The following is a 27585-nucleotide window of genomic DNA, read 5'->3' as shown; positions in this document are numbered from 1 at the left end:
ATTTTCATACATTTTGACGATATTTTTCATACAAAGTTTATATAAAATATATTTAACCACTCTCCATACATATTTTGATCAAACTCGTTTAAATACAAACAAAATTTGTGCTTTCAGTCAAATTTGATAGCGTTTCTAATAAAAAAAAACTTTTTTTAAAAAAAGTTACGTAATATGTGAATAACCCCTTCTGAAACAATAAAAACGCCAAATAACATATTCAGATTACATATTTCATCGATTAAGGTGATAAAATTAGTTTTGGCCAAACTTCGTTTTTTTCCGACCATTGTGCAATGTCCCAATAAGTGAAAATTTCAAATGTTTTCAATAATTTTAATGACAACCTTGTGCATGAACTGCAGGAACATGCCCCACTTTACCAGTCGGCATTGATTTCATCAAAATATATTGTTTATTTTGCTCTCTACATTTTTTCAAACTTTAGCAGAGGCTTAAATGATTCATGATTGTGGGGCCACTGTACTTAGATTATTCTTAGAATAAGCGTGAAGTCGTCAAAATTTCCAATATCGACCTGTAAGATTCGAACAAAACACAATTATGATTGTTGCACAATTTTTAAATGAAAACACGGAAATTTTTTATTCGGAATTTCTTTCATTCCTACGCTTGGCACACTTACTGTGAACAGATTTACCTCTGACCACGCTTACACAGGTACATCGCTCGTCGCCGGTGGAAGTATTTAGCTGTGACAGTTTCTCCTGGTCGTCCGATAAGACGAGATCTTCACCTTTTGAATTTGCGCGTAGCTTCTTTATAGTGTTCAAAAAATTCAAATTCTCAATACAGATTGACGGTTTCTTTACATCCCACGGCAATACGATGAGCTAGGTTGTGCTGGTCGCGATCGTAAATTGAAATGTGCAGCTCTAAGCAGGTTACTCATGAATGGTCGATTCGTTATCGCGGGTGGATGGACAAAACTCGATAACGGTTGTTGTTGGGTTGAAATAGTATCAGATCAAGGCAAAAAAGTCGTGTCGAAAATAATCACATTTTATCGCGCGAAAATACCTAGATTGATTACGACTGGGCGACGACGTGTCCGCATATCGGCTAAAGTGTCCGTAGAGGTGCCGAAGTGTTATTGCCTTGAAGGCCGAATTCGGAGTGTCCCATCGGAAACATCGAGTCAGTCACTGCTGAACGAACAATGAGAAAGCGCGCATTCGTGAGGTGTTTGAACCAATATTGCTTTGCGTAGCTGAGGTGAATCGATCGACGAAAACTACGGAAATCGGAAGAAAGTGTGTGCGCGATCACGATCGCGATCGATCGATCGTCAGTAGGAAGGTTCAAAATTCAAAAAGGTTTGAAAATCTGATCTCACATATCTTCCTTGCCATCCTATGAAGTAAAGTGATTTATGAAATTTTCAGCTTTTTCAGAGCTGATTTAAAGGTGGTCCAAAGACAGTGTAGGTTTGTATGCATATTTCTACGGAGAAATTTTGAAAAATGTTCCATACACATCTACTGCAATGTGAGTAATAAACTTATCATCTCATAGTGAAAACTCACTTTTCGAACCTTAATAAAGAAAGTTGCTGGAGAAACAAATCCTTTTTGTACTAAATTTGTTTGAGATTTTAGCAGAAGTTTTCAAGGCTATAATTCCATGTGGAGCTAAATAACAGCAAACAAATTCATTAATATCTTTTCTTCCATCCGTCGGATTGAATTGCTCTCTTCATAAACTTTATTTATTAAGGTTTGGAGAATGATTTTTCATTATGATATAAAAAGTTTGTACCTACATTACAGTTATAATGTACTTGGAACATATTTATGTTTCTCCAAAATAATTTACAAACAAACCTACATCGTCTTTCGACCACCTTCAAATCACCACCGAAAAAGCTGAAAATTTCACAAAACACTATACTTACCGTAAGAATGGTAAAGAATATAAAAATATAGGATTATCAAACGTTTTTTGCATTGTGAACCGCCCTAATCGTCAGCTATTATCCGTGTCACATAGCGGAGTTTCGTACGGAGTTTGAAGCGGCGAAGAAGTGATCACCACCCGATCGATCAGGGCTAGTGTCCCCCAACTTGGATCGCAATGGTGTTCCGTTGTTCCATGTGCGGAATGGGTCCACGGTCCACCATACTGCTCGTCGGAATCATATCGCTGGTGAGTGAGAAGAATAATGAGCGGAAATGATGCAGTTTGGCCGAGAGATTCATGTCACGATTGTTATCTCTCGTTTTATCGCGTTGCAGAGGTGGGCGAATTGCGGGGACTCATAAATTTATACGGCCCAATGTGGAATGGAATTCAGATTATTACTCTAGAAGTGCGAATGACGCATCGGGTCGAACGACCCTAGGGCCCATGGGTGTAGTTAGGATCATTAGCGGAAAGTGGAAGGGGATGGGGTCCTTGTGTATTTTGAATTTGAAGCAAATACAATAATTTAGAGTGTCCCACAGTGGACAAAAATCAAATTTCAAGTTATGATTGGCGATGATAAGCACCTATCCAAAAATGTTTGAACTATGTATTTTTATGTATAGAACAATCAATTGTCGCAGTGGTTTAAAGCTAAGGGGCTGTCCATTAATTATGTAAGGGTTTATGGGGGGAGGGGGTGTTTGAGATTTCTTACATGCCATGCAATTTATTTTTAATTTTCATACAAAAAATCTTACCATGGGGGGAGGGGGGTTGAAAAACCCCGAAAATTGTCTTACGTAATTAATGAATCGCCCCTAAACAAAAAAATTTTTTTTTGTAATAATCGTAGTAAGGAAGAGCAGAGCTTTTCAAATTTAAGTTCCGGAAGAAATGGATATTGATGGGAATTTCTTCAAGTATGCTATCCAGAACCTTTAAGTGGTTTCCTCGAGTTATTATACTTTGGAGTTTTTCCAGGAATCCATGTGATATAATAGGGATTCCACCAAAAATTCTTATTGGGATTCTTTCTGAAATTTTATCAATAATTCCTCTAGAAATTTATCCACATATTCAACCAGAAATTCCAACAAAGGTTCCTCTACAAATTATTCAGGATTTCCTCCACTGATTCCTTCAAAGATCAATCCAAAAATTTTCTCAAGTGATTCCTTCAGTAATTGTTCAGGGCTTACTCCAAGGCTGCCTTCAAGAATTTTACCAGGGATTGCTACAACAATTTCTTCAAACATTCCTTCAAGAATTCCTCTATAATTTAGTTTCAAGGATTTCATCACGCAGTATCCAGGAATCACATCACGAATATATTCAGAAACTTTTCAAGGGATTTCTCAATAAATTCATTACTATCAGGACTTTTGCTAGAGTTTCCTCTTAGGATTCTTCCTTTACCAGAAGATTCATCAGAAATTCCACCAGGAATTTCTTCAGTGATTTTTCCTAGTAATTTTTCTGAAGATTAATCCAGAAAATCCCCAATAGATTTCTTCAGCAACGTTTCTTTAATTCTACAAAAAATCTTCAAAAGATTTATTTGAGAATTCCTCCAGTGGAAATCCAGCAATTCCACAGATTCTTTCAGGATTGTTTTCTTGCGATTCCACAAGGAATTCCTCTAGAAATGTTTAAAGAGATTGCTCAAGGAATCCCTCCCAAAAAATATTACAGGGATTCCATAAAAAATACCACCAGGAAATGCTCCTCAAAAACCTTCCAGTGATTCTTTAAGTTATTTCCATAGGAATTGTTCCAAAAATTCCTCCAGAAAATCCTTCAGCGATTAAGCCAAACATTCTCAAAGGGATTCCTTCAAAGATTCCTACACGATTGCCTCTAGAAATTACTTCAAAAATTCGTGCAGAAATACATGTAGAGATTCACTCAAAAAACTCTAACAGTGATTCTACCTGAATTACTCCAGAGAATCCACCAATAATTTCTCCAAGGATTCCTACAGAAAGCCTTCCGAGATTCCACAAGAAATACTGCAAAAAAAAAGTACATCGAAACTTCCTACACGGGATTCCACTATAAATTCCGTTAAGAGATTCCGCTTGCTATTTTTTGAGAAGTTTCCCCAGGTTATCCTTTGAGGATTTTTCTAGGGGATCCTCCAGTGTTTTTTCTTCAAAGATTCTTCCTGGTATCCCTGAAGGGAGCCTACGGGGCATTTGTCCTGGAATTTCTTTAGAAAATACCTCAAGTATCTACCACAATTTCTTCCAATGATTTCTAACGGAAGTTATCCAATTAATTCCAGTATTTCTTGCAGGATTTTTTCCAATGAATCCATCAGGAATTACGTAAGAGAATTCTTTAGCAACTCCTTCGGGGATGGCTTTAAAAGTTCTTCCACAGATATATTAGGGAATTTATTCAGGGACTTCCCTGGGAATTTATCCAGTGATTTCTTTGATGGTTCTTCCAAATTTCTCAAGAAATCGCTTTATGATTTTTTTCCGGAAATTTACTAACACAATCTTCTACGTATTACTCCAAGGATTCAACCTGAAGGGATTCAGATAAATGCTTGTTAATATCTGTGGAATCCCTGGAGAAATATTATTTTGGGAATTTGTAAAAGCATCCTAATACCTAGAGTAGAGAAAGGAAGAATTTTTATTTCAATCCTTCGCGGAATTGCTGGAAGATTTTCTCGCGGAAATATTGGTGGTTTTTCAGAAAAAAAAGTCTTGTGGACTCTGACAAGTTTTTGGTTGATTTGCTGGAGGAATTCCTGATCTCACTGAATAAATTCTAAGAAGGAAAATCTCTGTAAAATCTCTGAAGTATTTTCTGGTAAAACATCTGGCAAAACTCTGTTAGATTTTTTTGATGAAAATTCTGGAGAAGCTTTGGTGTTGTTCCCACTGTTAACAATGGAAGAACTTCTTGTTGATATTCCTTAAAAAATCCTCTCTCAAAAAATATTGATGAAATAATTAGAGAAAATACTGGTGAAGTCTCTGAAGCAATAACTGGTGGAATCTTTATAGGAAGTTGGAATATAATCTCTTGAGAAATTCGTTATTGAATCCTTGGACATCATATTGGCAGAATCCTTGGATGATTGGCGTTTCTGAAAAAAAATATTAGTGGAACCCCTATAAGAATTTCGGCTAAAAGCTTTAGAGGATTTCCTGATGGATTCCGCTCACTGAAACACATCCACAGTCGAGAAGCAGGCTCTGTCCCAGTGAGGACTTAAAAGAAGAAAACTATAAAAAGAAAAAGACTAAGAAGACCTATAAGAAAAATAAGAAGAAGTACTCGCGGTTAATTCGAGGTTATTTAGTTCAATAAAATCATAATCTATATATCTTGGTAGAATACATTGAAGATCTTTTAAAAAAACCCTGGAGAATGCAAAGATGCGTACAAGAAGGCATTCAATCCTATAATTTAAATGGACCCGTTACTTAGCCAATTTATTGAATCTAAACGAGTTATGGACTGTTTATCCTTCATAGTTTAACTTAACGTTTCATGCAAAAAGGGTGCTGAGACTGTGTATAGTTTTTAAAATAAATTATTGAATGAACTTTTTAAGTGGTTCATCCCCCCGATGGAAACCCTGGCAACGCTCATGTCTTGGGCCATCCATAAATGTACCTATCAGCAATAATCCAATCGGCGAACGTTGGCACGACAGGGCTCGATCGATGTGACACATTATTTGCTCAGCATTCTGCACTAATTAAGCTTAGTATGCTAACTAAGTTGATTCATTGGTTAACCTTGACAAGTGACCGTCATAATTAAGCCATAAAGGCCCAAACGCAATGATAGCGGAACGGCAACGGAAAGCGGAACCGGTTCGCCAGCATGAACTACAACAAGCTTGTCAACTCAGTGTTGGTTCAATTTCATTCGTTGTCAGCTCAGTCGAGATGGTGTGATTCATGTTGGCGAACCGGTTCCGCATTCCGTTGCCGTTCCGCTATCATTGCGTTTGGGGCTTAAGGCCCAAACGCAATGATAGCGGAACGGCAACGGAAAGCGGAACCGATTCGCCAGCATGAACTACAACAAGCTTGTCGACTCAGTGTCAATTCAATTTCATTCGTTATCAGCTCAGTCGAGATGGTGTGATTCATGCTGGCGAACCGGTTCCGCATTCCGTTGCCGTTCCGCTATCATTGCGTTTGGGCCTATAGGGATATGTGCTCTATTTATCACTTCGATGGATGTTTTCAACACAGATTGATCAGAGATAATTATCAGTTTGGTCAGCGAATCGCTTGGACACCTGCATTGGAACAAGTGTACGATAAAAAAAAAGTATTGACTGATAGGGATCGAAGACATTGAAGCCGTTTGGCTGTGTAGAGTTGTTTATTTGCTTTGAGATATCAGTGGAAGGTACGGTAGTTAGGCCTACAGTACTCCAGAAGACGCATTTGTCACGTAGCAAACAAAACGGAAATCATCGTAGTTACACACAGAGCGTGACTTAAACGTGTTGCGAGCCAGGGCGTAATTGTTCGTCTAGACAAGAATGCGGTGAATTTGTTACTGGTTTCAATCTTCTTTCATACGTTCCAAACTTTCAAAACATTTGTGGAATACCTGCCCATCGATTTGGCTGAATCATGAACTGGACAGTGATAGTGACCTTTTCTCTTTTAGGCTCATTACCCAAAGCCGCGTAGAATATGGAACCGTTTAAAACTCGTATTGGACAGAATGAATTGAATTGCATTACTTTTTGTTGAAAGGATTTTCTGCCGTAGGCAGGTTCATCCTAAAATAATATTTGGACAGAATAAAACGTCTTAATAATAAAAACAGCATTTCCAGCAAAACCTCAATTTACGAAGTATTTTTTAGGCTTACTTAATTTAAGTCACTTTTTTACGAAGTAAATTCAATTTACATTACTTTTTTACGAAGTGCGCAAATTGAGTTTAGACAATTATGTTGGAAATTATGTGATGGAATGACCTCCGGTTAGGGAAAATCGTTGGAGATCTTTACAATATGAGTATTTTCGGAACGGGCACGAAGAGGGGATGACAAAAATCGATGTTCGACGCCATTTTAGAATCCAAGATGGCGACCTCCGGTTGGAGCAAATCGTTGGAAACCCACGAAATATGAGTATTTTCGGAAAGGGCACGAACGGGGGATGACGATAATCGACACCATATTAGAACCCAATTCACTAAAACCTCAATTAACGAATTCTGTTTTTAAGCAAATTCAGTTGACGTCACTTTTTACGAAGTAAATTAAATAACATCAGTACAGATCAATACATTGTTCCACTTGACTATATGAAGAGTTAAGAATTTATACCATAACTAAGTATCATCAATATACATACAACTACTTACGTTTGTAGATACTCAATTCTATATCATCATAAAATAAGGATCAAAATGTGGCAATGATAAACCCTGAAAAGGATAAAAACCACCAAAATGAATAAGTCTGATATAGAGGAGTACTATCTGAATCATTTTAATATATTTTTGCATACTATTTGAGGTATCCATTTTCATTCATTTGTCTACTTCGTGTACCAGCTGCTTGGCCGCATACGCGAAAGCTCTCTGGCTGCGTACGTGAAAGCACAAGATATTCGCCCTGAAAAGCGAAAACAGCTGACTTTTCTCACTTGGTCGTATATAAGCATTAGTGTTGCAGAGAAGCACGGTTATATCTTGGCATTATAGTGGAACGCTATTTCGCCTTTTCTGGCATTATAACAGCATTATATGCGCATATAAAACTGACATGCATCAAATGATTACCCTATATGCGCATATAATGCTGTTATCGTGCCACATTGTCGTGCTTACTGGTTACTTGTGAAGGCCTATATTCTTTGGAAGACCAAAAACATCCGTACAAACCAACAATATATTCCGATGACATAAATTAATGGTTAAGAGACCGTACCATATATAAAACCTATCGATAAACCATTAATCACGCTTGTAGATGCTAATGCCTACATTCGATGAAGTCCTTGGAGGACCTATGGCATCGGTACAAATTATAATAATGCTCATTTTAATGCCATGAATAGATAAGGGTCTGTGCCATATCAAAAAAGCATCTATTGATAATTGGTTACGCTTGTGGATTCCAAGGCCTATATTCAATAGAGGTCTTGGAGGACCAAGGACATCCGCACAATGCAATGCACCATTTACACACATGAATGGTTAAGGATCTTCGGAGATTTTAAAAACTATCCTTAAATCACTTATTACAGTTGTAGATCCCAAAGTCTATATTAAAAGGAGTCCTTGGAGGACTAAAAACATCCGTACAAACCAATAACGTATTCCGATGACTTAGATAAATGGTAAAGAGACTGTATCATATTAAAAAAACAATCGATAAACCATTGATCATGCTTGTAGATCCTAAAGTCTATACTCGATGAAGCCCTTGGAGGACCTAGGACACGGTAACTGCTATAAAAAGATATGGGTCTGTCGCATATCAAAAAAAGGATCTATAGATAATTGGTTACACTGGTAGATCCTAAGGCCTATATTCAATAGCGATCATGGGGAACCATGAACATCCGCACAAATTGATACAATACACCTTTTACTCACATGAATGGTTAGGGACCTTAGGAGTATTTTAAAACTAATCTTAAATCACTTATTAGGGTTGTAGATCCCAAGGCCTACATTCAATGCAGTCCTTGGAGGACTTAACACATCCGTACAAACCAACAAAATATTCCGATGACTTAAATGAATGGTTAAGAGACTGGTTAATATTAAAAAAACTATTGATAGTCTATTAATTAAGCTTGTAGATCCTAAAGCCTATACTTGATGAAGTCCTTGGAGGACCTATCACATCGGTACAAATTATAACAATATTCATTTTACTGCTATGAATAGATAAGGGTCTGTGTCATATAAAAAAACACCAAATGATCGCTAAATAGCCAGTACATTGCAGGTATATATTCCAGGAAGTTTTTGGATGAACTAGAAAACCTGTTGTACTCACTTAGTTACCAAAACTAGGATCTGACAGTACAAACGATTCTTCAAAATATAACAATCTTCTAGGGTTCAGTTTCAATTCATTATTATTTCACAGTTTCTGAAAATTATTGTGTTGTGATCCATTAGCCAACTCAAAATAGCTGCGTAATGAAAAAAACGTTGCCTAATAATCATTAGGCAAATGATTTCAATTGCGTTACTACTATCAGTGCAGGAATGTAGGCCGTTTTATGACAGATTGACGTGATGAAAAACAGCCTATTACGATGATGAATTGAGAAAAAGTCCAAAAACACTACTAATGTTTGGATAACAGAAATCGGAGTCCTCAAATTGAAGGGGACTATTCACAAATACACTGAAGTTGTTTCACGTGATTTATTTTTGTGAGATTTTTACACGATTTGTTTTTACCGCGTCATTAAAGAAAAACGGCGTCAATTATCGAAAAACATGAAGAACTTTTTACGTTGTTTTTTTTTTAATAAGGGATAGTACACAAATCATGTCACGCTAAATTTCGACTTTTTCGAAACCCCCTTTGTCACGTTTTTTGTATGAGTCCTTCGAAAATTTTGTAAGGCTTGTCACGCTTGCTTTCCTACCCCCCCCCCCTTGGAGCGTGACGTTATTTGTGCATGACCCATAACGCGGTTGTTTACGTCTTTTTTTTGTAAAAAAGTGGTGTGTTTCGTCGATTTTTAAATAACGCGGTACGTAGGCCGACGAAAGAAAAATCGGTCAAATATTGTAGTGAATATTGAGAATATTGTTGAGAATTTTGAATTCCAGGAAACTTGATCCCTCTTTTTAACCTTAGTAAGGACCTTGGGTCTTTTCGACCCATTTAAAAATTCAAATCAATGTAACTTTTGTTTGTAATAACCTAGTAATTTAAAATTTTCTGACGATTGTTTTCTGTGAGAAATTTTATTTTTGTGGAAACAATTAGGGGAACTGGGTGTAAAATGCGCCGTTGGGGTAAAACGCGCCACCCTTGTTTTGAATGAACGACGTGCTTTGGGACACTTTTTTTACCCGAGATAATGGAAAATGTATTAAAATGCTTCTCTAGATATATTTTTAAGTGTTTTCCTGGCATAAATCGTGAAAAACTCAAAAAAACGTTTTTCGCTGTAATTTTGTGTTATTTTCTAGGCCATTTTTTAGGCCGATAAACAACAAAACTTTTGAAACTATCACCGAGAATCGACTTGTGCACTCCCATAGTTTGTATTGCATGCGAAAAAAAGTGTTGAATTCAACCTTAAAAAGCGTATTGAAGGACTTAAACTTTAATCAACTCGTGGGGCAAAACGGCCACACCTATTTCATAACACCAAAACAGCCGTTTGAAATCAAATTCCAGCAAACGTAATGGCACGCTGTAGTTACGTGCAAATTCGAACCTTACAAATGCACATTTTTCGAATCAGCTATAATCGAACAATAACATCTGATCAAACGCCCTAATATATGCAACGTATATGCAAGCATGATTGCGCAGGCGTGCGCGCGAACGACTAACGCCGAGATCAGGTGGCGCGTTTTACCCCGCAAAAAATAAAAATACAATAAGCAAGCATTTTGTAAAAATTGATTTATTAACTCCAGAAAAAAGAAAATGGATAGCTGTTTCTACTATTTGGTAGAAAACATGTTTGTCTATGAGATAATGAATATAAAATGGCTTATTATTATAATGTTCTTCATAGCTAAAAACGCATCCTTCCTTAGAGGGCGCGTTTTACCCCCAGTTACCCTACCTTTAGGAGACCTTAGACAAAAACGGCCGTAATCCGGGGGCAAATTGATCACTATTTCATTTTGTCATGTTTTCCTTTGGAATTCAAAAAATGTCAAATTTACTTCGGTCAAATCAGTACTTCATTGATCTATATCAGTTTATGTGATCATTTTTTTATGAAATAAAATTCAACATTTCATCCCGGTATGGTTCTGCAGCCATAGGTAATCCTTGCGCTGATGGTGGCTAAATAATCATCATCATCATCATCAATAAAATTCAACATTTCATAAAATTAGTTTTAGTATCAAAAAATGAAAATGACACATTGGGGCGAAATTGATCACTATATAATAAAGCATATTTTAGAATGTAAAATTTCCCTATCTACTAAATTTGGGTCTCCTGAATCTGAAAATGATCTCAAAATTCTTACAACTCGTGTACATCATCATTTTACTGCAATATCAAAATTTGTAAATCTGCATAAAACGCCCAATTGTATGCAATTTCGTTTCGAAATAAGCTCGTTAGTCAACAATAAACGGTTTTATGAGCAAAAAACTATTTTTGTAATGCTGTACGATTTCAAAAATGAGTTCAGCAGTTCACACTGAAGATTACACAACATTTTTAAATTCAAAGTTTACATGCTGGCTTAACACCAATGAATTTTTTATTACCGACATTTCCAACAGTATTGCTAACACCTTCAAAAACTGTGAATATCTCTATGCACAACTGACCTTAATAAAAATGAAATAGCTTAAAATCATCATTAGACATCTAAAAACTAGAAAACTTGGAATGTTTGTGATGGTAACGAAGCATTAAGCATCCTTGAAAGGAAATGCTATTCGGTACCGACCTGATCAATTTGCCCTCGGATTACGATACGAATTGTGACTTAGGGTCGTTTTCGACCAGAAAAATCAAACAGCTCGTAAAAATCAGTGAGTTGACCGACTTCAGTTCTGTTGGTCTTAAATGAAAGGCTTACATATCTAGTTTTAGAGACCCTCCCGGAGATCCGGATTTGGTCAGTGTGGCCACCGGGATCCTACTACACATGAAAAAAGTCCCTAAAGGGTCTCACTTTGACAACCTGTAGTTTGGTAAAAGTAATCTGAACCGTCCTCATATTGTTGAATAGGTATTAATGTGGACTGTGAATAGAGATTCTCAAATCATTTACTTATTCATACCCGGTTTCATCGCAGTTTTGTATATGTAATTCACTGCCCATAACTGCATATTTGTATCGTTCGACAAGAGTAGGCATTGAGTAAATGGGATACCAAGTTTCAAAAAATCACTAAGAATTCAAAAGTCCTTATTTGAGGCTGAAATTTTGTATTGCCGTGTGCATTTGAAACGCAAATATCAAATGCGGGAACACCAAACGCGGTAAGATTTTCTACAAAAAATGCGATGTCAAAGATAGATTTTTCTTGCTAGGTCGGCGGTGATTTTGAAGATCGTTGCTAGGTGTCTTTTGATTGTTTTGTGTTACCGCATTTGGAGCACCTTTAGTCAAAATTTGCATCTCAAAAGCAAACAGCAATACAACTCATGTCTCATATTGGGTGAATAGTCAGAAAATAATTCTGATAGAAATTTCGTTGCTACTGCGTTATGAGGCTCATGTATAATCTCAATGTGACTGTTATGCGGTTACAATTGCCAATGTGACAAAACAACTTGGTATTTTTTTTTTCGAATTTTCTAGAACAATCTCACAGATTTCAGTATGTTGATCGAAAGTATTTGTCATTTGATTACTCTTCCCGGTATTAACTCGAAATTGTCAAAAATGTCGAATGTGACAAATATGCAGTTATGGGCAGTTCACGTCGGTACCAAATTCGGTACAGTATGGTCCATGCGGAACCGGTTGTTGGAGTCCCGGAAGGTAGCCAATCTGGACAAATCTATGAAACTACTCGGATTTATTTTGCCAGAAGGATGAATGAATGGTTATTCTGGTCCCCTTGGAGCACCGGATTGGCCACCGGTAAACCCGTAGTATGAGACCACTAAGTTTTAGCACCACAACTAGGCATGCGATGGCTCAAATTTAATGATACCATGATTAAACACCTGTGACGCTTCTAGTTCGATGATTTAAGAATTTCTATTCACAGTCCACATTAATACCTATTCAACCGTATAAGGACGGTTCAGATTACTTGTTTGGTTACGTAACTACAGGTTGTTAAAGTAAGGGTCTTTAAAGAGACTTTTTTTCAGATGTAGCAGGTTCCCGATGGACACAGTAACCAAATCCGGATCTCTGGGAAGGTTTCTAAAAACGTGGCTTTCTTTTAAGGCCAACAGAACTAAATTCGGTCAACACACTGATTTTTGCGAGCTGTTTGAATTTTCGGGTCGAAAACGACCCTAAGTCACAATTTGTAACTTTTTGTTAGGTACTAAAGAAGGTTAACTACAACTTCAACTTTTCATCGTCAAAGATATCACAGTTCTTAGCAAATGGAAGCATCCAAATAGGATTTTATTGTATACTAGCTGTCCCGGCAAACGTTGTTCTGCCTTTATTTTAAATCAGTATGCATTGAATGTGTTGTAGTATTTTTTACATTTGCCATTGTTATAATTAGAACTAAATGAAGCTCTGGGAAATTACATTTTAAACATATTTTATTCTAGTTCATTGAGTTAACTTTTTTAACTCATTCCAATGCTTTCTGATACACTACGTTTTTAGTTTTTCCGTCAGGAGCATAAACATTTAATGCCGATCGTTTGCCAACACGTGAGCATGCGACGCATAACTGTCCATGTGAGAAGCATGGAAATTCAATATTTAGGCCACAAACGTCCAAAGATTGTCCTTGCGATTTATTTATTGTCATCGCAAATGCAAGGCGCACAGGAAACTGCAAACGCTTAAACTCAAACGGTAAATCGGTTGGTACCATTGGGATTCTTGGAATCAACACGTCCTCGCCTTCATATTTTCCCTTGATAATAGTCGCTTCAATGATATTGTTCAAAAGTTTTTTCACTGCTTATCTAGTGCCATTACAAAGTCGTGGTTGGTTGATGTTCCGTAACATTATGATTACCTGTAAAATTGATACGGATTATTTTTGATATCAGTAAGTTTTTGGTTAAAGTATTATAGGATTCTTCCATGAAAAATTTTAGCTATTGAGGATTTCAAAAGTGAAAATAAGAAATTTTTAAAGGAAATACTGGTAATGACTAAAATTTAAAAAAAAATTACCGATCCTACTTTCAACTGCAGGTTATGGGGTGGTAATCCCGGCAGTTCCAACGAATTTAAAAACTCTGTTGGATAGTTGACGACATCTTCTTGACTTGTCACGGAATCAACAGATTTGTAAGATCGTATCTGACCATCTATTTCATTTTGAATTATTATGTTCAGTTCGTCAACATCTTTATTTTTTGCTGCCAATATTGCTCGCTGGCTTAACCAATGATGATTTTTATAGTTCCCTGCAACGTCTGGAAATACTTTACTGATGAGTTCCGTCTTCGAAGTGGTGAATTGACAAAAATCTTGGGGAAAAGATATCAGGCCAGTGGTTATATCAACAGGAATTCGTCCATTACCAATATCGATCAATTGCTGTGAAAACAGTTCAGCGGATGGTTCGTTCAACAATGCAACACGCATATTTGTTGTCAATTTAAGTGTTTTCACGTGTCTGACGATTTCAAACACGCATTGATTTCGTCTGCTGCGGTTGATCGTGGAATGACAGGCAACGTTTGTCGAAAATCTCCGGCTAAAAGAATCAACACACCTCCGAACAGACTTGGGTTGTTTCGCAAATCCTGCAATGTTCGATTTTATGCTTCTAAAGCCTTTTTGTGTGCCATTGTGCACTCATCCCACACTATCAATTGGCACCTCTGTAAAACCTTCGCCATTGCACAATTTTTTGGTATGTTACATGTAGCATTTTCGCTGATGTGGAGATTCAATGGTAGTTTGGGTGCCGAATGGGCAGTTCGACCGCCTTCCAATAGAGTCGCTGCAATGCCTGATGATGCGAATGCTAGTGCAATTTGACTTTCTGATCGAATTGATGCTAGGATCACCGAAATCAAAAACGTTTTTCCAGTTCCTGCCGGTGCGTCTAAGAAATATATTCCTCCTGTTCCATTATTAACGGCTTCCATCAAAGTATTGTATGCATGTTTTTGCTGCTGATTAAGTAGAGGGGCATTCAATCGAACAGTTTGGCACAAAGTTTCTCGATCATATATTTGTTCTCTTTCTAGCTCTTGATTGAAATCATTGTGTAATTCTCGATTCGGTGCGGTCAAACCTAACTGAACCAACATTTTATTCGACATCATCAAGCACATGTCCTCTATTAATATCAGAGCTTCATTGTGAATACCTTCGTTCATTTCCAAGTCTGGATTGGACGTTCTGATACGCATTCGATATAAGATGTCCTCAGACATTTGGTCTTTGTATTTCGTCCATAAATCGATTGGCTTGGATGGGAAGCATGTTGCAACGATTATCGAAAACAATGTCCGGATTTGATGTGGATGAGCTGATATAATTGCCTCGCTGAGGGTATAATCCCAATGGATGTCGTCTTCAAGCAATTGCAAGCGCTGACATGCTTCACGGTATGTTGTGCATAACACTCCATCAATAGTTCGTATATTTTCGAATGAGGTCGGGCCTCGAACATTGATTAATAGCAAACGCAAATAATAGCATTCAGCGTTGCTTGGGTGAACTGTGTAAATGCGTCCCAATGCATCCGTTGAGTATACATCCTCGTATCCAATAACTGGCGTTCCTCGCTTCCGACGTTGAAACTGTTTAGATGATTGATTCCACGTGTAATACTTCGGCATTTCGGCGTACATCAGCGTTTTGGCGAAATTATCCTTCTGGCACATTTCAAAAAAACTGGTCAACGTCGTAGATGGCGGTCGATCGGCACGTTGCATTATCTGTCGTGAAATACACTCTTTGACCATTTTCCAAATGCACAGCCAAATGTACAACGGTGGGATGCCTTTCATGTATGGCGAATGAGAAAATCCGCCAAATCGCTTCGTTACTACTCACATAACGACCCATTTGATATTGTGAAATTTCATCATTGGAGTTTTCTGCACCAACTCCAAATACTGCCATGTCGCTTCCTTTGTTAACATATTTGCAAATGTATTTGATAGACTTAACTGAATTGCAATATTCAATGTTGACGTGCGCTTTGAATGTCTTCAATAGTAATGGCGAGTACGGAACTACCCAACGATTATCAATCTCTAGCTCTTGTTGATTTACTTTTACGACAGTGGTCCTTCCATTCTGTTCAGTAGACCGCCGACGGTACAGTGGATATCCATCATTTCCAGTAATAGTTTCGGCTAATAACGCTCTCGGATAACGCTTGGAACACTTGCCGTCAACCATACACGGCGAACTCCTGTTCAAATCACCACATGGACCATGGATCATGTTTTTTTGTAACTACTTCGTGCAGATCAGGATCAATGTTTGGATCTGGAATCTCCGCGCAGATGACGGCATCGATTTCATCTGGTCTTATTTTTTCGATCAACCAAACCAGGATGTGTGCGTGCGGTAATCCTCTCTTTTGCCACTCAACCGAGTACATCCAACATCGGGTCTCGCCAAACACACGATACTTCACTATGAAGTCCATGAGAGCTTTTAGTTTTTGCTTGAAAATCCGTGCTGTGATATCATGGCGATCGACGGGTGATTGACCAGGGAATAAAAGCTCTTGAATTTCAACCCACTTTGGATTACACGTAAACGTTATGAATAAATCTGGTCGTCCGTAATGCCGGACATATGACATCGCGTCTTGTGCATATTCGTGCATATGACGCGGACTTCCGACATATGTGGCTGGAAGAATCGTCAACCGACCAACATTATTCGCATTCCCATCTGCATTGATGGCATCTCGTAGATGAATATACTCTTCCGACCGCAGCTTTTGTTGATTCAACCGTATGAATGTCAATCGCTCTGTTTCAATTTTGACGTACATATCGACAGCATATTGATGAAACAGTCGACGGCACTTCAATAGATGGTTATCTTCATGTTCCCGAATCATCATCCGGTAGGAATAGTAGTTCATGCAACTTACTTTCTTGTTCGTTTCAGCTTCTATTAATACACGTGCAAATATTATCATGATACAAAACAGTTTTTTTTTAATTAACTACTAACCTGTCGATGGATTTATCATTTTGATCATAAAGTGATAACCATCTTCTCCTCGCCAAAATATGAGCGGATATTGTAGAGCATCATATGAGCGATGAGTCTCATATACGCGCAGCAATTGATCATTACGTTTGTGTAGCACAATATCGCGAGAGGTTAAATTTTCTCCCACAACGACTACAGCGACTTCGTCAATTGTCGGCGCATTGAAACGTCTAGCATGTTGTCCTGCTGGAGTTTTATCGGCTCTGATTATAATTTTGTGATTATCGGTTGGCATGTGATCCAATGCGGTTTTGAACAATCTAATCAACTCATTATTATGGTGTAGAACGTTTTGAAGTCTCTCAATGATCTCTCTTCTCACCGAAGGATTATGCGCACAACGCTGATCTACTTCATCACTTGAATTGCCCATGAAATAGATTTGCAGAAACTTGTGATCCTGGTCAGATAGCGGTAATAACGATCCTGCTCGATGATAAATTTGACCTTGTATCTATTCAAAAAAGGTATTTATTCACCCAACGTTTAGCATTCTGAACAACAAATAAATTACCTTGAACGTAGGCATGAAGTTTTCCGTCACAATATTGGTTGCACCGAACGATGTCATTTGGAAGCAATTATTATATTGCTGTATATTTTTAAGAAAATGCTTCGATTCATTCCCTGCTCCGCTCATCAATGTGTTGAAGGGTTCTGGGGGCTTACACAGCTAAAAATATGTTGTAAATTTAAGTTTATTTTCATGCACATATTTGGAGCATCAAAATAAACCTAAATTTCAACGACCAATCCAGTATTTTTCAATTGAATTCACTTTAAATTTACACGATCATGTAATATTCAACCATTTTTAGTTGAAAATTGAATGCATATTCGTTTAAGTTTACATGATGCTGTAATAACACACGAATTTGATTTATTTTTACAGTACACTTCAGTTTACATCACATTGAAAATTAAATATATTTTTCTGTGTACTCAATGCAGGTAATTTAACCTTTCCGCCCGCGCAACACAGTCCCTTAGATTTATTGGGAAACTTCAAGGCTCTACAATATCGACAAACTATTGTCATTGACCCAACGGTTATCGATATTTCTTCAGTATAATTTATTGTTGGATTATAATGGAACGCCAAGCGTTCATGAACATTCAACAAATTTGATCTGCGTCGGTCTACATTAATCTGCTCACTGGACTCAACTGATCGATCCATTGCTGCTCGTGCTCGCTGGGTTCTCAATCGGGCCTCTTCATTTTGTAATGCGCGATCCTCCTGGGATTGCAATAATCGCACTGTAGCATTACGGCTTCGTGTGGCCATATTCATCCTGTCCCGTTGGTCTTCATTTTGGCTTGCACGAATGGTTCTCTGAATCACTCCATTACGTGTACGGCGACCAATACTGACACGTTTAGCTCTCGGCATTGTTTATTTTTTGAAAACTGGATGTAGTTGTGAAAAATAATTGAAATAGTTATGTCGTAAATTAAAGGATACAAACCAACCTGCTGATGCTTTTTTACGTTCAATGTCAATATTTGATCTTGAGCACCACCATGATAATGGCAACGCACTCTAGATCACTGCCAGTTAGTTTTTTGGTAATTAGCACTGAAAAGTGTAAAATTTTGGTTTTAAACTATTTCTAACCATTAGCAGTGGATTTTGATAACTTTCTTTCCCCACGAACACGTCGGAGTCCTAAACGAATACATCTGTGGAAGAATTATGTGAATCCGTTGCCCCGTTCGTGAGCCATTTCGTGACATACAAACACCATTCCATTTTTATTTATATAGATATACAGTGCTGTTCTGAATAATAGCAGCGCATGTCGATTTTCATACAAAATGCTCAACTTTGACATGCTGTAGTTTTGTTCCCTTTCAAGCAATCGAGCTGAAATTTTCTCCACAGAACTACAAATATGATCTATTTTGTAACTACAAAATTTCAGGTTTTTCTGAGTCCCTGCCGAAAAGTGAGACACTAGGTGAAATTTTTCGAAAAAATAGCAGTTTTTCATTTTAAAATTTTTCTTCTACAAATATTTTAAACATTTTCGGTTTAGGTGTAGGTTTGATAAGTAGGAGGAGATTGTTCCAATGGTAAGTGATATACAATTTAAAACTATAATGTCAAGCCGAAATTCAAATTTTTAAAACTGCTATTTTTTCGAACAACTTCACCTAGTATCTCACTTTCCGGCAGGGGCTTAGAAAATTTTGAAATTTTGTGTTTACAAAATTGGGCATATTTGTAGTTCTGTGGAGAAAATTTCAACTCGATTGCTTGAAAGGGAACAAAACTACAGCATGTCAAAGTTGAGCATTTTGTATGAAAATCGACATGCGCTGCTATTATTCAGAACAGCACTGTATATCTATATTTTATACTATAATGTTTGTATATTATTTGAGGGATCAAATTTATCCAGACTATATCTCTCAAATCAAATTCTAGTGAACAGAAACAAATATGAACTAAAACAATTTTGAATTATGCGTTTAATTATACTTATTCAAATCTCCAACTTCCCAAAATTTCAGACGATTTGTCAAAATATACGCAAAGTTATTAAGATCCTTATTGAGTGATTTCTTAATCGGTAATTTACGGATTTCAAGCTCTGACATTGATATTTGTATAGGCGAAATGTTGCATAAAATTACTTGTGATATAACTGATTCAAATAAGAGTCAGCCTTCTCATACCTAATACTCCTGTAAGTACTCAAAATATTGTTTGACTAGTGGTCCCGGCAAACTTCGTCTTGCCATCAAGTAGGCTGTTGCAAAACGTCATGTAACTCCCCATAAAAATGACACCTGAGTCCACTCCCGTTTCCCCGATTATACCGGCGACTTTCCCAAACTTTTTCCTTGTACGAACACGTCGCATTTCTTGTCGAGTGCAACAGTGAAAAATTTACGTCAATCCGTTGATCCGTTCTCAAGTTATTTCGTGACATACAAACACCACTCCATTTTTATTTATATAGATAAGGCATCTTATTTTCATGCTTGCTTTTAAATCGAACCCTAACCATCTTGATGCGTTTTGAGCATTCATAAAAAGGCTAAAGAAACATATCTCCGTTATGTTTTAAGTGATTTCAAAACTTCTGATACCAGTAGAACCAGCTGTTTCCATATATGATACAGTATATGATATTGGCCACATGGTTCCGGAGTTATTTCGGGGTATAGTGGGCTTGGTATTTTCCTGAGTTATGTTCAAGCACCAATATGCGTAAGAATCATAGACTCTAACATGCCAATTTTCGAGATTTGGCAGAACTATATTGGCATTTACGTCCGCTTTGGCTACATTCCGGAAATCTTCTGGATACCAGGCCCTGCGGGAGAGTGACCAGAATTGAATCAGGTATGGAACCCGGATTGCGACATATCAATCTTCAAGATTTTATGGATCAAGTATAATGCAGCCTATTTCAGTCCACGTTTCGGAAAACTTCCGGATACCTGGTCCTATGGTAATGTGGCCACAATGGTATCAGTTATCAGATATTGCTTGCGACATAACAATCTTCAAGGTTTTATGAACTAAGTATAGTGCAAAGTATTTCAAGCATTTTCGGTCACTTCGGCTATGTTCCGGATACGTTTTGCAAGAATGTGGCCAAATACGAATCAGTTATGGAACCTGGCTTGCGCCATATCAATCTTCGAGATCTTATGATCTACTATGATATGATATGTTTGTTACTTTTCCATGTTATCTATTCAACAAGCACTTTGGAATGGGAGGATGGTTTTCTCAACCAAATTGTACTAAACTTTGCAATAAGCAAATGGTACACTTGAATATGCCGCATACTGTAGTCAAATATGAGTTCTGTATCTTTTGATAAGCACCACTACCGAATTAAATCTTAAGTGCCAAAAATAGGATTCGGATCCCTACTCATTATTTCTGGAATCCCAGAAACTACGGGTTAATTGATTCACAGATTTCTCTCACGATCATTTAATATGTCAGGCAACGGTAAAGTACTGTGTTGCGCGCCAATGACCGATGCATAAAACCTTCGCATACCGCTCTGGTCCATGCTGCTTTACGCTCCAGCTATCATATTTTCTTCGTGCTGCTTTTTCTTTTTGTAGTCGATATGCTTTCATTTGTTCTTGCTGTCGGCACCTGATTGCATTCTTCACTTCTATCACTTACTCGAACTTGATCATATTTACCATGAAAAATTGCAACACTAGATACATAACCAATAATTTCAAGGTTATATGATATACAGAGATGCCCGGTACTAGGAGATCTTCCTTCAAGACATTCAATCATCATAACAAATTCGAATTATGACTAACAAAGATCTCATCTTCTACTGTTATTTCAGATATTCTCAGCAGGATATGTATTCTTCACTCTAGCTGGGGTCTTGGCGCACAACTGCCACCTCAACATGACAACATCGCCAGAAGAGTATGGGATCTACCTGTATTACCTGCGTCGTAAGTTCTAACATCAACAAAACATTTCGAAGTTTGTTCAAAAAACGTTTCTCGGTTGATGCAGATTCAGAATGCGGACCCGTCAACCTCACTTATCTAGGAATCAGAGATGTCCCTCATGATTTCGAGATCATCGTGCCGGACGTGTCTGCAGCAGCCGAAAGGACCTACATATTCTGCATTATCGGACTGATACTGTTTGGAGTGTGGTTCATCACATCGTTTTTCTCGTTGAGTATGTTGCTGTTTGGTATGGAGTTGAGTGGCTTAAATTTCACATATTTTAATTGTTACAGTTTCGATATGCACATCGTGCATTGGGCGATGCTGTATTGCAATTGGGATATACCCGTACGTCATCACGTTGTTCTTGGTGTTGATCTACACTGCAGTTGCCTTCGTATTTTACTTAATCGATTTCATACAAAGTTTCGTAAGTATAGAGCCGGGTTTCTTTAGAGCTCTTTCAGTAAACGAAAGTATTTTTAGGATTTAGATTTTGTACTTAGCTTGTTGGAGATCCAAAACAAAAAAGAAGTTGAACCATTCCTCGATCGACTTGATGAAATCCTTTTGGTTGTGCCTCCTCTATTGATGTGGCTGGTTGCTGGAATAGGGGTTCTGTTTTGGTTCATGTTCCTAACATTTGCCTTTGTCATGCTTGGCGTCGCAAGTCGTTTATGGGCAGAGAATAAACCGGCTCCTGCATATAACCGTGCCATGCAGCAAAGTCGAACGGTTGTCCCAGCGACAGCTCCTGTAGAGATGACCGAGGATTCAAGAGTAGTGCATCCTGGACCGACAGTGGCTGCAGTTCGCTATAATGATCCTGCAAGACAACCAAATGAACCTCTTCCTTATCATCAACTTCCCCCGTCAATGGTAGACGTCCGAAGGACCATCGAACCGCTAAAGAGTGGTCACGAGCCCGTACAACACCTTCAGGTTTCGCATGTTCCGTTGCACGACAATAACCATAACCATCTTCATGAGCATTCAGCTCCTCTTAGACCGAGTTCCAACGTCAACCCCTACACTGACAAACGGTTTTCCTATATGCCTGGGAATCCTCAGCCATTCTCGTACCTAGTGGGACCTCCTCCACATTCTAGTCCGAGGAGCTCGGTAAACATTCCGGAGGTCCGCAGCCAACTGCCATGGAGCTACTTCCCACCGGTGGAAGAAGCCGCGATGCCAAAACGGGTTACCTCCACTTTGACTGAGCATAAGGAGTTTCCCGGACAAGAGATTAGCGCCCCCATATCCAAACCTGGTGCCATAGACGATCGGTCAAGTGATGAAGGAAGTAAGTCTGCTTCAGCATTGGTGTATTCATCATTTTACAAAAAATTACATACTTTCTCATTTATTTTAGAATGGAGCGGTCCAGAGTATCGGTACTAAACTTCCTTCAGAGCACTTAATCGACCGAAACCAAAGATGCCATCAATTGCGATGCCAAACGAACGATCAGTCATTCTAACTTAGCCTGTACGAGTCTACTTAGTAAATCATCCCTTGGCGCTGTTGAGCAGCGTGAAGTGCAATTATAGCATGTAAGTCACTTATGTAAGCGAACGAATCGTTACAAATAAACCCTGGAGAACATCGAAATCAATGCAATTACTGATTGATGACTGCTGGCCGGTAGGCACTTGAGATCCAACAAACCAGGACCACCCAACACGGGTCTCGGAGTGCTGCACTTGAAATCGACGACGCCATTACATACGCTGAGGACAATTTCCTGATAAGGGAAGCAATTGGTCAACATTCAGGTGGTTTGTTCGTTATCGGCAGCGAGCTTGGTGGAGGTGACTCAGAAGTCGTTTAGATATTGAACTGACAGACGGGTTGGCAAGCGTAATCAGTAATCCGGGATAGATTAGGATTTACCGTTTTATTTTGGACTTATTTACAATATTTAGGGGATTTTGCTGTTTCGAGGTTCCGTGTGATTGTATTACTAATTGGCTGATGATTCGTGAAGACGGATATGCAAAAACTTAAAAAAACAACCATGAGCGAATTACGCTCTGCACTTGTGTATAGCACTTTTTTGAAGATAAACATTGCTTCGTTATCCATAATTCATCAGAAGCGCACTTTCAACTAAGCTGTCATTCTAAAAATAATCGTGTCAATCATAACTTTTTACCTTCAAGTAGTTTATTTTTAAGTATAGCTTTAGGTTATACTTACTCAATATAATTTTTGTACAGATACTCCATAAACATTTTGTTAACAACATATTACATTTCGTTTGCCGTAACAGTTCAGATTTTTTACAGGTGAGTTGATTTCACCTGCTTATAGATGAAAAAAAAAAACGCTTTCAATTTACTTAACCTAAATATATAACACATTAATCGTGGTGTAAGAAGATTTTACTATACCAGGAAGGAAGCTTCAGAATCATTTTCATAATAATATTTTGAATCCTGTGCAGAGGTATTACAACAGCAAGTCCACATTGGTACAGCATACAACATGGTGGCCTGAAAATTTGTTTGAAGATCAAAAGCTTGTTATTAAGACATAAAGTTTGATTTTCTATTAATAAGGGAATAGAGACATTTTACATATTTGTTATGTTTGGCTTGAATGCCCTCAATGTGGTTTTTGAAAGTTTAATTTGTATCTAGCTCGAGCGCTAGATACTTTACATCATCTGACCAAACTAACTAACTGCCCAGAGCATTGAAAAGGCAAATAGGCAGCTATGAAACTTTACTTATGGTGGATCAGATGGCAAGAATTTTCGGACGCCTTTTTATCACACCAGGTTTTTCAGGGGAAATGTGTTAGACTGCAGATTTTTCATTTTAATTAGTTTTATAATTTTACAAATGTTGTCTGTAATTACTTACGTTTCTAGTCTCTTTTAATTCTGTTTGTTCTGGCTGTCTATCTGTGTGTTAATGTATTAAATATTTCATTTGAACTTTAATAACATTGTGTTTGTACTTACAATTATCGTCGAATTCAATTTTTTCAAGATTTTATAGGAAATAATTTGTTGCACCACGTATCGTTTTTACTCCCGTTATCTGTCTATCGTTTTTGTTTTGTTTAGTGCGACCTCCACTCACTGCTGCGTAGATCGCAGTTTGTCTGGAAGGTAATCCCTTTTAGTGACCGGAGAATTGGTAGTGAAATCCGTGCGAAACAGCATTCTTCGACCACAACAACCAAATCTCCGACCTTCACCTTTTTGGTGTCGTCGAACCATTTTGTACGATTGCAGATAGTTGGGAGGTATCTCTTTATCAATTCCTTCCAAAACTAATCCAGCATTATTCGTATTTGGTCCCGATTAGTCCTCAGTGTTCGTCCGGTATCTGCCACCGGCTCCTGGAGAGGCTGAACTACATAACTGGAACTGAGCGTCAGGAAATGATTTGACGTAAGAGCTTCCTTATCCGCGATTCCCAAAGGTACAAACGTCAACGGCAGATAATTGATTATTCCTTCTACTTCAATCAAAAGGGTCTTAAACGTCTCCTCGTCTAGTGTTCTGTTGGTCGATAACACTGCGGAACACGTTTTTGTCTCCAGCACCAAAATACCGCTATTCACTTAATTAAGGGTTGCTGAATCCATTGCCGTTTTCAGAAATATCATAGCACGTCTAGTTTTTGAGATATCGACTGTTGAAAATGCAAAAAATGACTATTTCAGTCAACTTGCATGCAAGTTTGCCAGCTTGTAAGGTAATATATTGTCTTAATTTGCCACAGAATTCAAACTTTATGTGTATAACAATACTTATCATCAAAGTTTGTAATACTTTCGATACGGAAAAGTTATTTTTTGATGGTTTAGAGAATTGTTGTATTTTGCCATATAGAAGAAACGAAGAATTTTGTATGGAGACTGCAAGCATGTTGAAAAAATCGATTTAATCGAAATTTAATCGCGCAATTTCAATCATATTATATCTGAAATGAAAGTTCAAGTTCTATTTTGCATGTTTGGTGGATTAGATTACAAAAAAGTTTGATAAATTGTACTTTAAATTTCATGTAAACATTAATAAAACCAGAGTTTTATACAACTTTGGCGATCTGTAGCTAAAAATTGTGACGTGCTGGAACATTTCTGAGAATGGCACCAGATTCAGCAACCCCAAATCTACTAGAGACACATAATTTGGTCCTTGAGACACGCAAAAATGCCATTTTTGTTACGCTGTGTAATGTCTCCAACGAATTCTTTACTGTTCATACCATACATTTCCGCACGCCACCCATATGTGGAACAGCGGGAGTGTGTTTCACGATTGGTAAATGTCCCAGCCAAGGCACTATTTACCACCGTTGTTTCTGTGCGCAGCTCCTTACTAGCTCCTACGAAGTTCAGGCCCTGGTCACTGTAAATTTACAGCGGAGCTCCTCTTCTAGATATGAAACGCCTTATCGCCATTTTACACAGGGGGGAGTTCGAGAGCCAATTACGAATCTCGGATTCCGCACTTGCATGGATCTCCGGCACTTCCAGGGCTACGCGAACCCCTTCCTCAGCCGTGTCGGAACTGTTTGCAAAGCCGTCCATGAACAGTATGGCTCATAAAAAATGCGAAAATCATCATACCATGTTTTATGGTAGTTTTTAAAAGAAAAATTTGAACGAAACATAAAATTTATTCATTATTTGTATTGTTTAATTTGTTAAGACTCGGTGTTTTTGCTTTGGACATGATTTTTTACTTTCACCTCTCTAGAGAGGAGTTGGAAGCATACCTTCAAATTTTATCATGCGGTCATCGAGTTCAATATCTTTGTGATGAAAGCTCCTAAAACATCAACGATGAGACGAGATTCTTTATAGACCTTGTTTCCAACATTCGCCCATATCAAATAAGAACATTAGAGACCTAAACATACTTTCGAAAAAAAACGGATCATTTTGGAGAGCCGTGGTTAAACCTTCATATAAATGTGATAAGCGGCTTTATTTTGCTCAAAACCTATGAGCTAGTATTGATATAAGTTGTCTCTAACCGAAGTAACAAATTTCTTCCTCAAAAAATTGTTATAGACTTTCGTATTTATTTTTTAATAAACTTATACAAAAAATAAAGGCTTAAAAAGACGCAAATGCCCTCAAAACTATGACCCTGGCAAAATATTTTATTGTGATCATGAAAAACACGTTCTTTAAGAACTTCTTCATCCTATGATACCAAAAAACCTCATATTTTCTTGAGCTTGAGCTTGAGCTTGAGCTTGAGCTTGATTGGCCGCCCGTGGATGCTGCTCCAGTATCGCCAGATCAGCTGCACTTACACAAGGAACCAACCAGATGACTGCTTGGGACTAACAGACACCCTCAGTGTATAAGTTCTGGTGATCTTCTATTTTTAGGCTGTAATGGCGCCTGCCTCGTCAGAATGCAGACCAATGTGGGGAAGGGGGAGGAAATGATGTTGCACTTATACTAGCCCACTGTAGACCGTGGAGTCCGACTGCATCTACGTCAGTTCATGCGGAGTGTATGGATTGGGGGAAACGCATGGCAGAGAGGTTTGCTTTTGTGGTTAGCAGACTGCCTATGTATCAGGCGTAAGGAAAGGCATGCACGTGGATGAATGGAAGCGTTAGGGAAACGGTTTCTTGTCCGTCTCTGGTTCTAGCGTTTGCTATGAACGAATAGTTTGAGTGCGATAGATTTAGAATATGTTCATGACAGAAGCAAGGGACGGGCCTGGGATTGAACCCATGACCTTCTGCTTATGAAGCAGAAGCGGTAGCCATCAGACTACCAACCCCGTCTCAAAATAATGGAATCCTTCTGGTCGGCTTCGATCCCACGACTTCCAATACGCTAGACTGGGCGCGTTAACCAACTACGCCACAGAACGGGTACAGACAGGACAGATACCAAAAACCCTAAAATGTTCGACGATAAATGGTCATGCACAAATTACGTCACGTTCCAAGGGGGGAGGGGGTCAAGCCAAGCGTGACAAGTCATAGAAAATTTTCGAAGGACTCATACAAAAAACATGACAAAGGGGGGGGGAGAGTGGTGCCGAAAAAGTCGAAATTTAGCGTGACATAATTTGTGTACCATCCCTAAAGTATGAGTTTTGAAGGTGGAAAGTTTATCACCAGAGTATACGATAATCAGATGCTGTTTCTAACTTTGAGTGACAAAACCTTTAAACTTCTATG

General features: G+C 38.1%; 1 protein-coding gene across 3 annotated transcripts; it reads left to right on the top strand.

Moving 5' to 3' along the window:
- Positions 1 to 726: 726 nt before the first annotated feature.
- LOC5577078 lies at positions 727 to 23023 on the top strand. Of its 3 annotated transcripts, none has more exons than XM_021842226.1 (7): positions 727 to 1337; positions 2011 to 2166; positions 21295 to 21409; positions 21474 to 21644; positions 21706 to 21842; positions 21899 to 22715; positions 22785 to 23023. In XM_021842226.1, the coding sequence occupies exons 2-7, from the start codon at positions 2095 to 2097 to the stop codon at positions 22811 to 22813; spliced, it is 1341 nt and encodes a 446-aa protein (XP_021697918.1). In that variant the 5' UTR covers positions 727 to 1337; positions 2011 to 2094; the 3' UTR covers positions 22814 to 23023. The 3 variants fall into 3 exon arrangements, with proteins under 3 accessions (XP_021697918.1, XP_021697919.1, XP_021697920.1); XM_021842227.1 differs by having other exon boundaries at positions 1991 to 2166; XM_021842228.1 differs by lacking the exons at positions 727 to 1337; positions 2011 to 2166 and adding an exon at positions 6360 to 6453.
- The last annotated feature ends 4562 nt before the right edge of the window (positions 23024 to 27585 follow it).

Source organism: Aedes aegypti, chromosome 2 (assembly GCF_002204515.2).
Source record: "Aedes aegypti strain LVP_AGWG chromosome 2, AaegL5.0 Primary Assembly, whole genome shotgun sequence".
NCBI classification, from domain to species: Eukaryota; Metazoa; Arthropoda; class Insecta; order Diptera; family Culicidae; genus Aedes; species Aedes aegypti.
This window is presented reverse-complemented; position numbering and strand designations above follow the sequence as displayed.

Coding starts and splice junctions, on each gene's coding strand:
- LOC5577078 (XM_021842226.1), top strand. CDS start 2,095: ATGGTGTTCCGTTGTTCCATGTGCGGAATGGGTCCACGGTCCACCATA. Junction 2,167..21,294: donor TCGTCGGAATCATATCGCTG/GTGAGTGAGAAG, acceptor CTGTTATTTCAG/ATATTCTCAGCAGGATATGT. Junction 21,645..21,705: donor CACATCGTTTTTCTCGTTGA/GTATGTTGCTGT, acceptor TAATTGTTACAG/TTTCGATATGCACATCGTGC.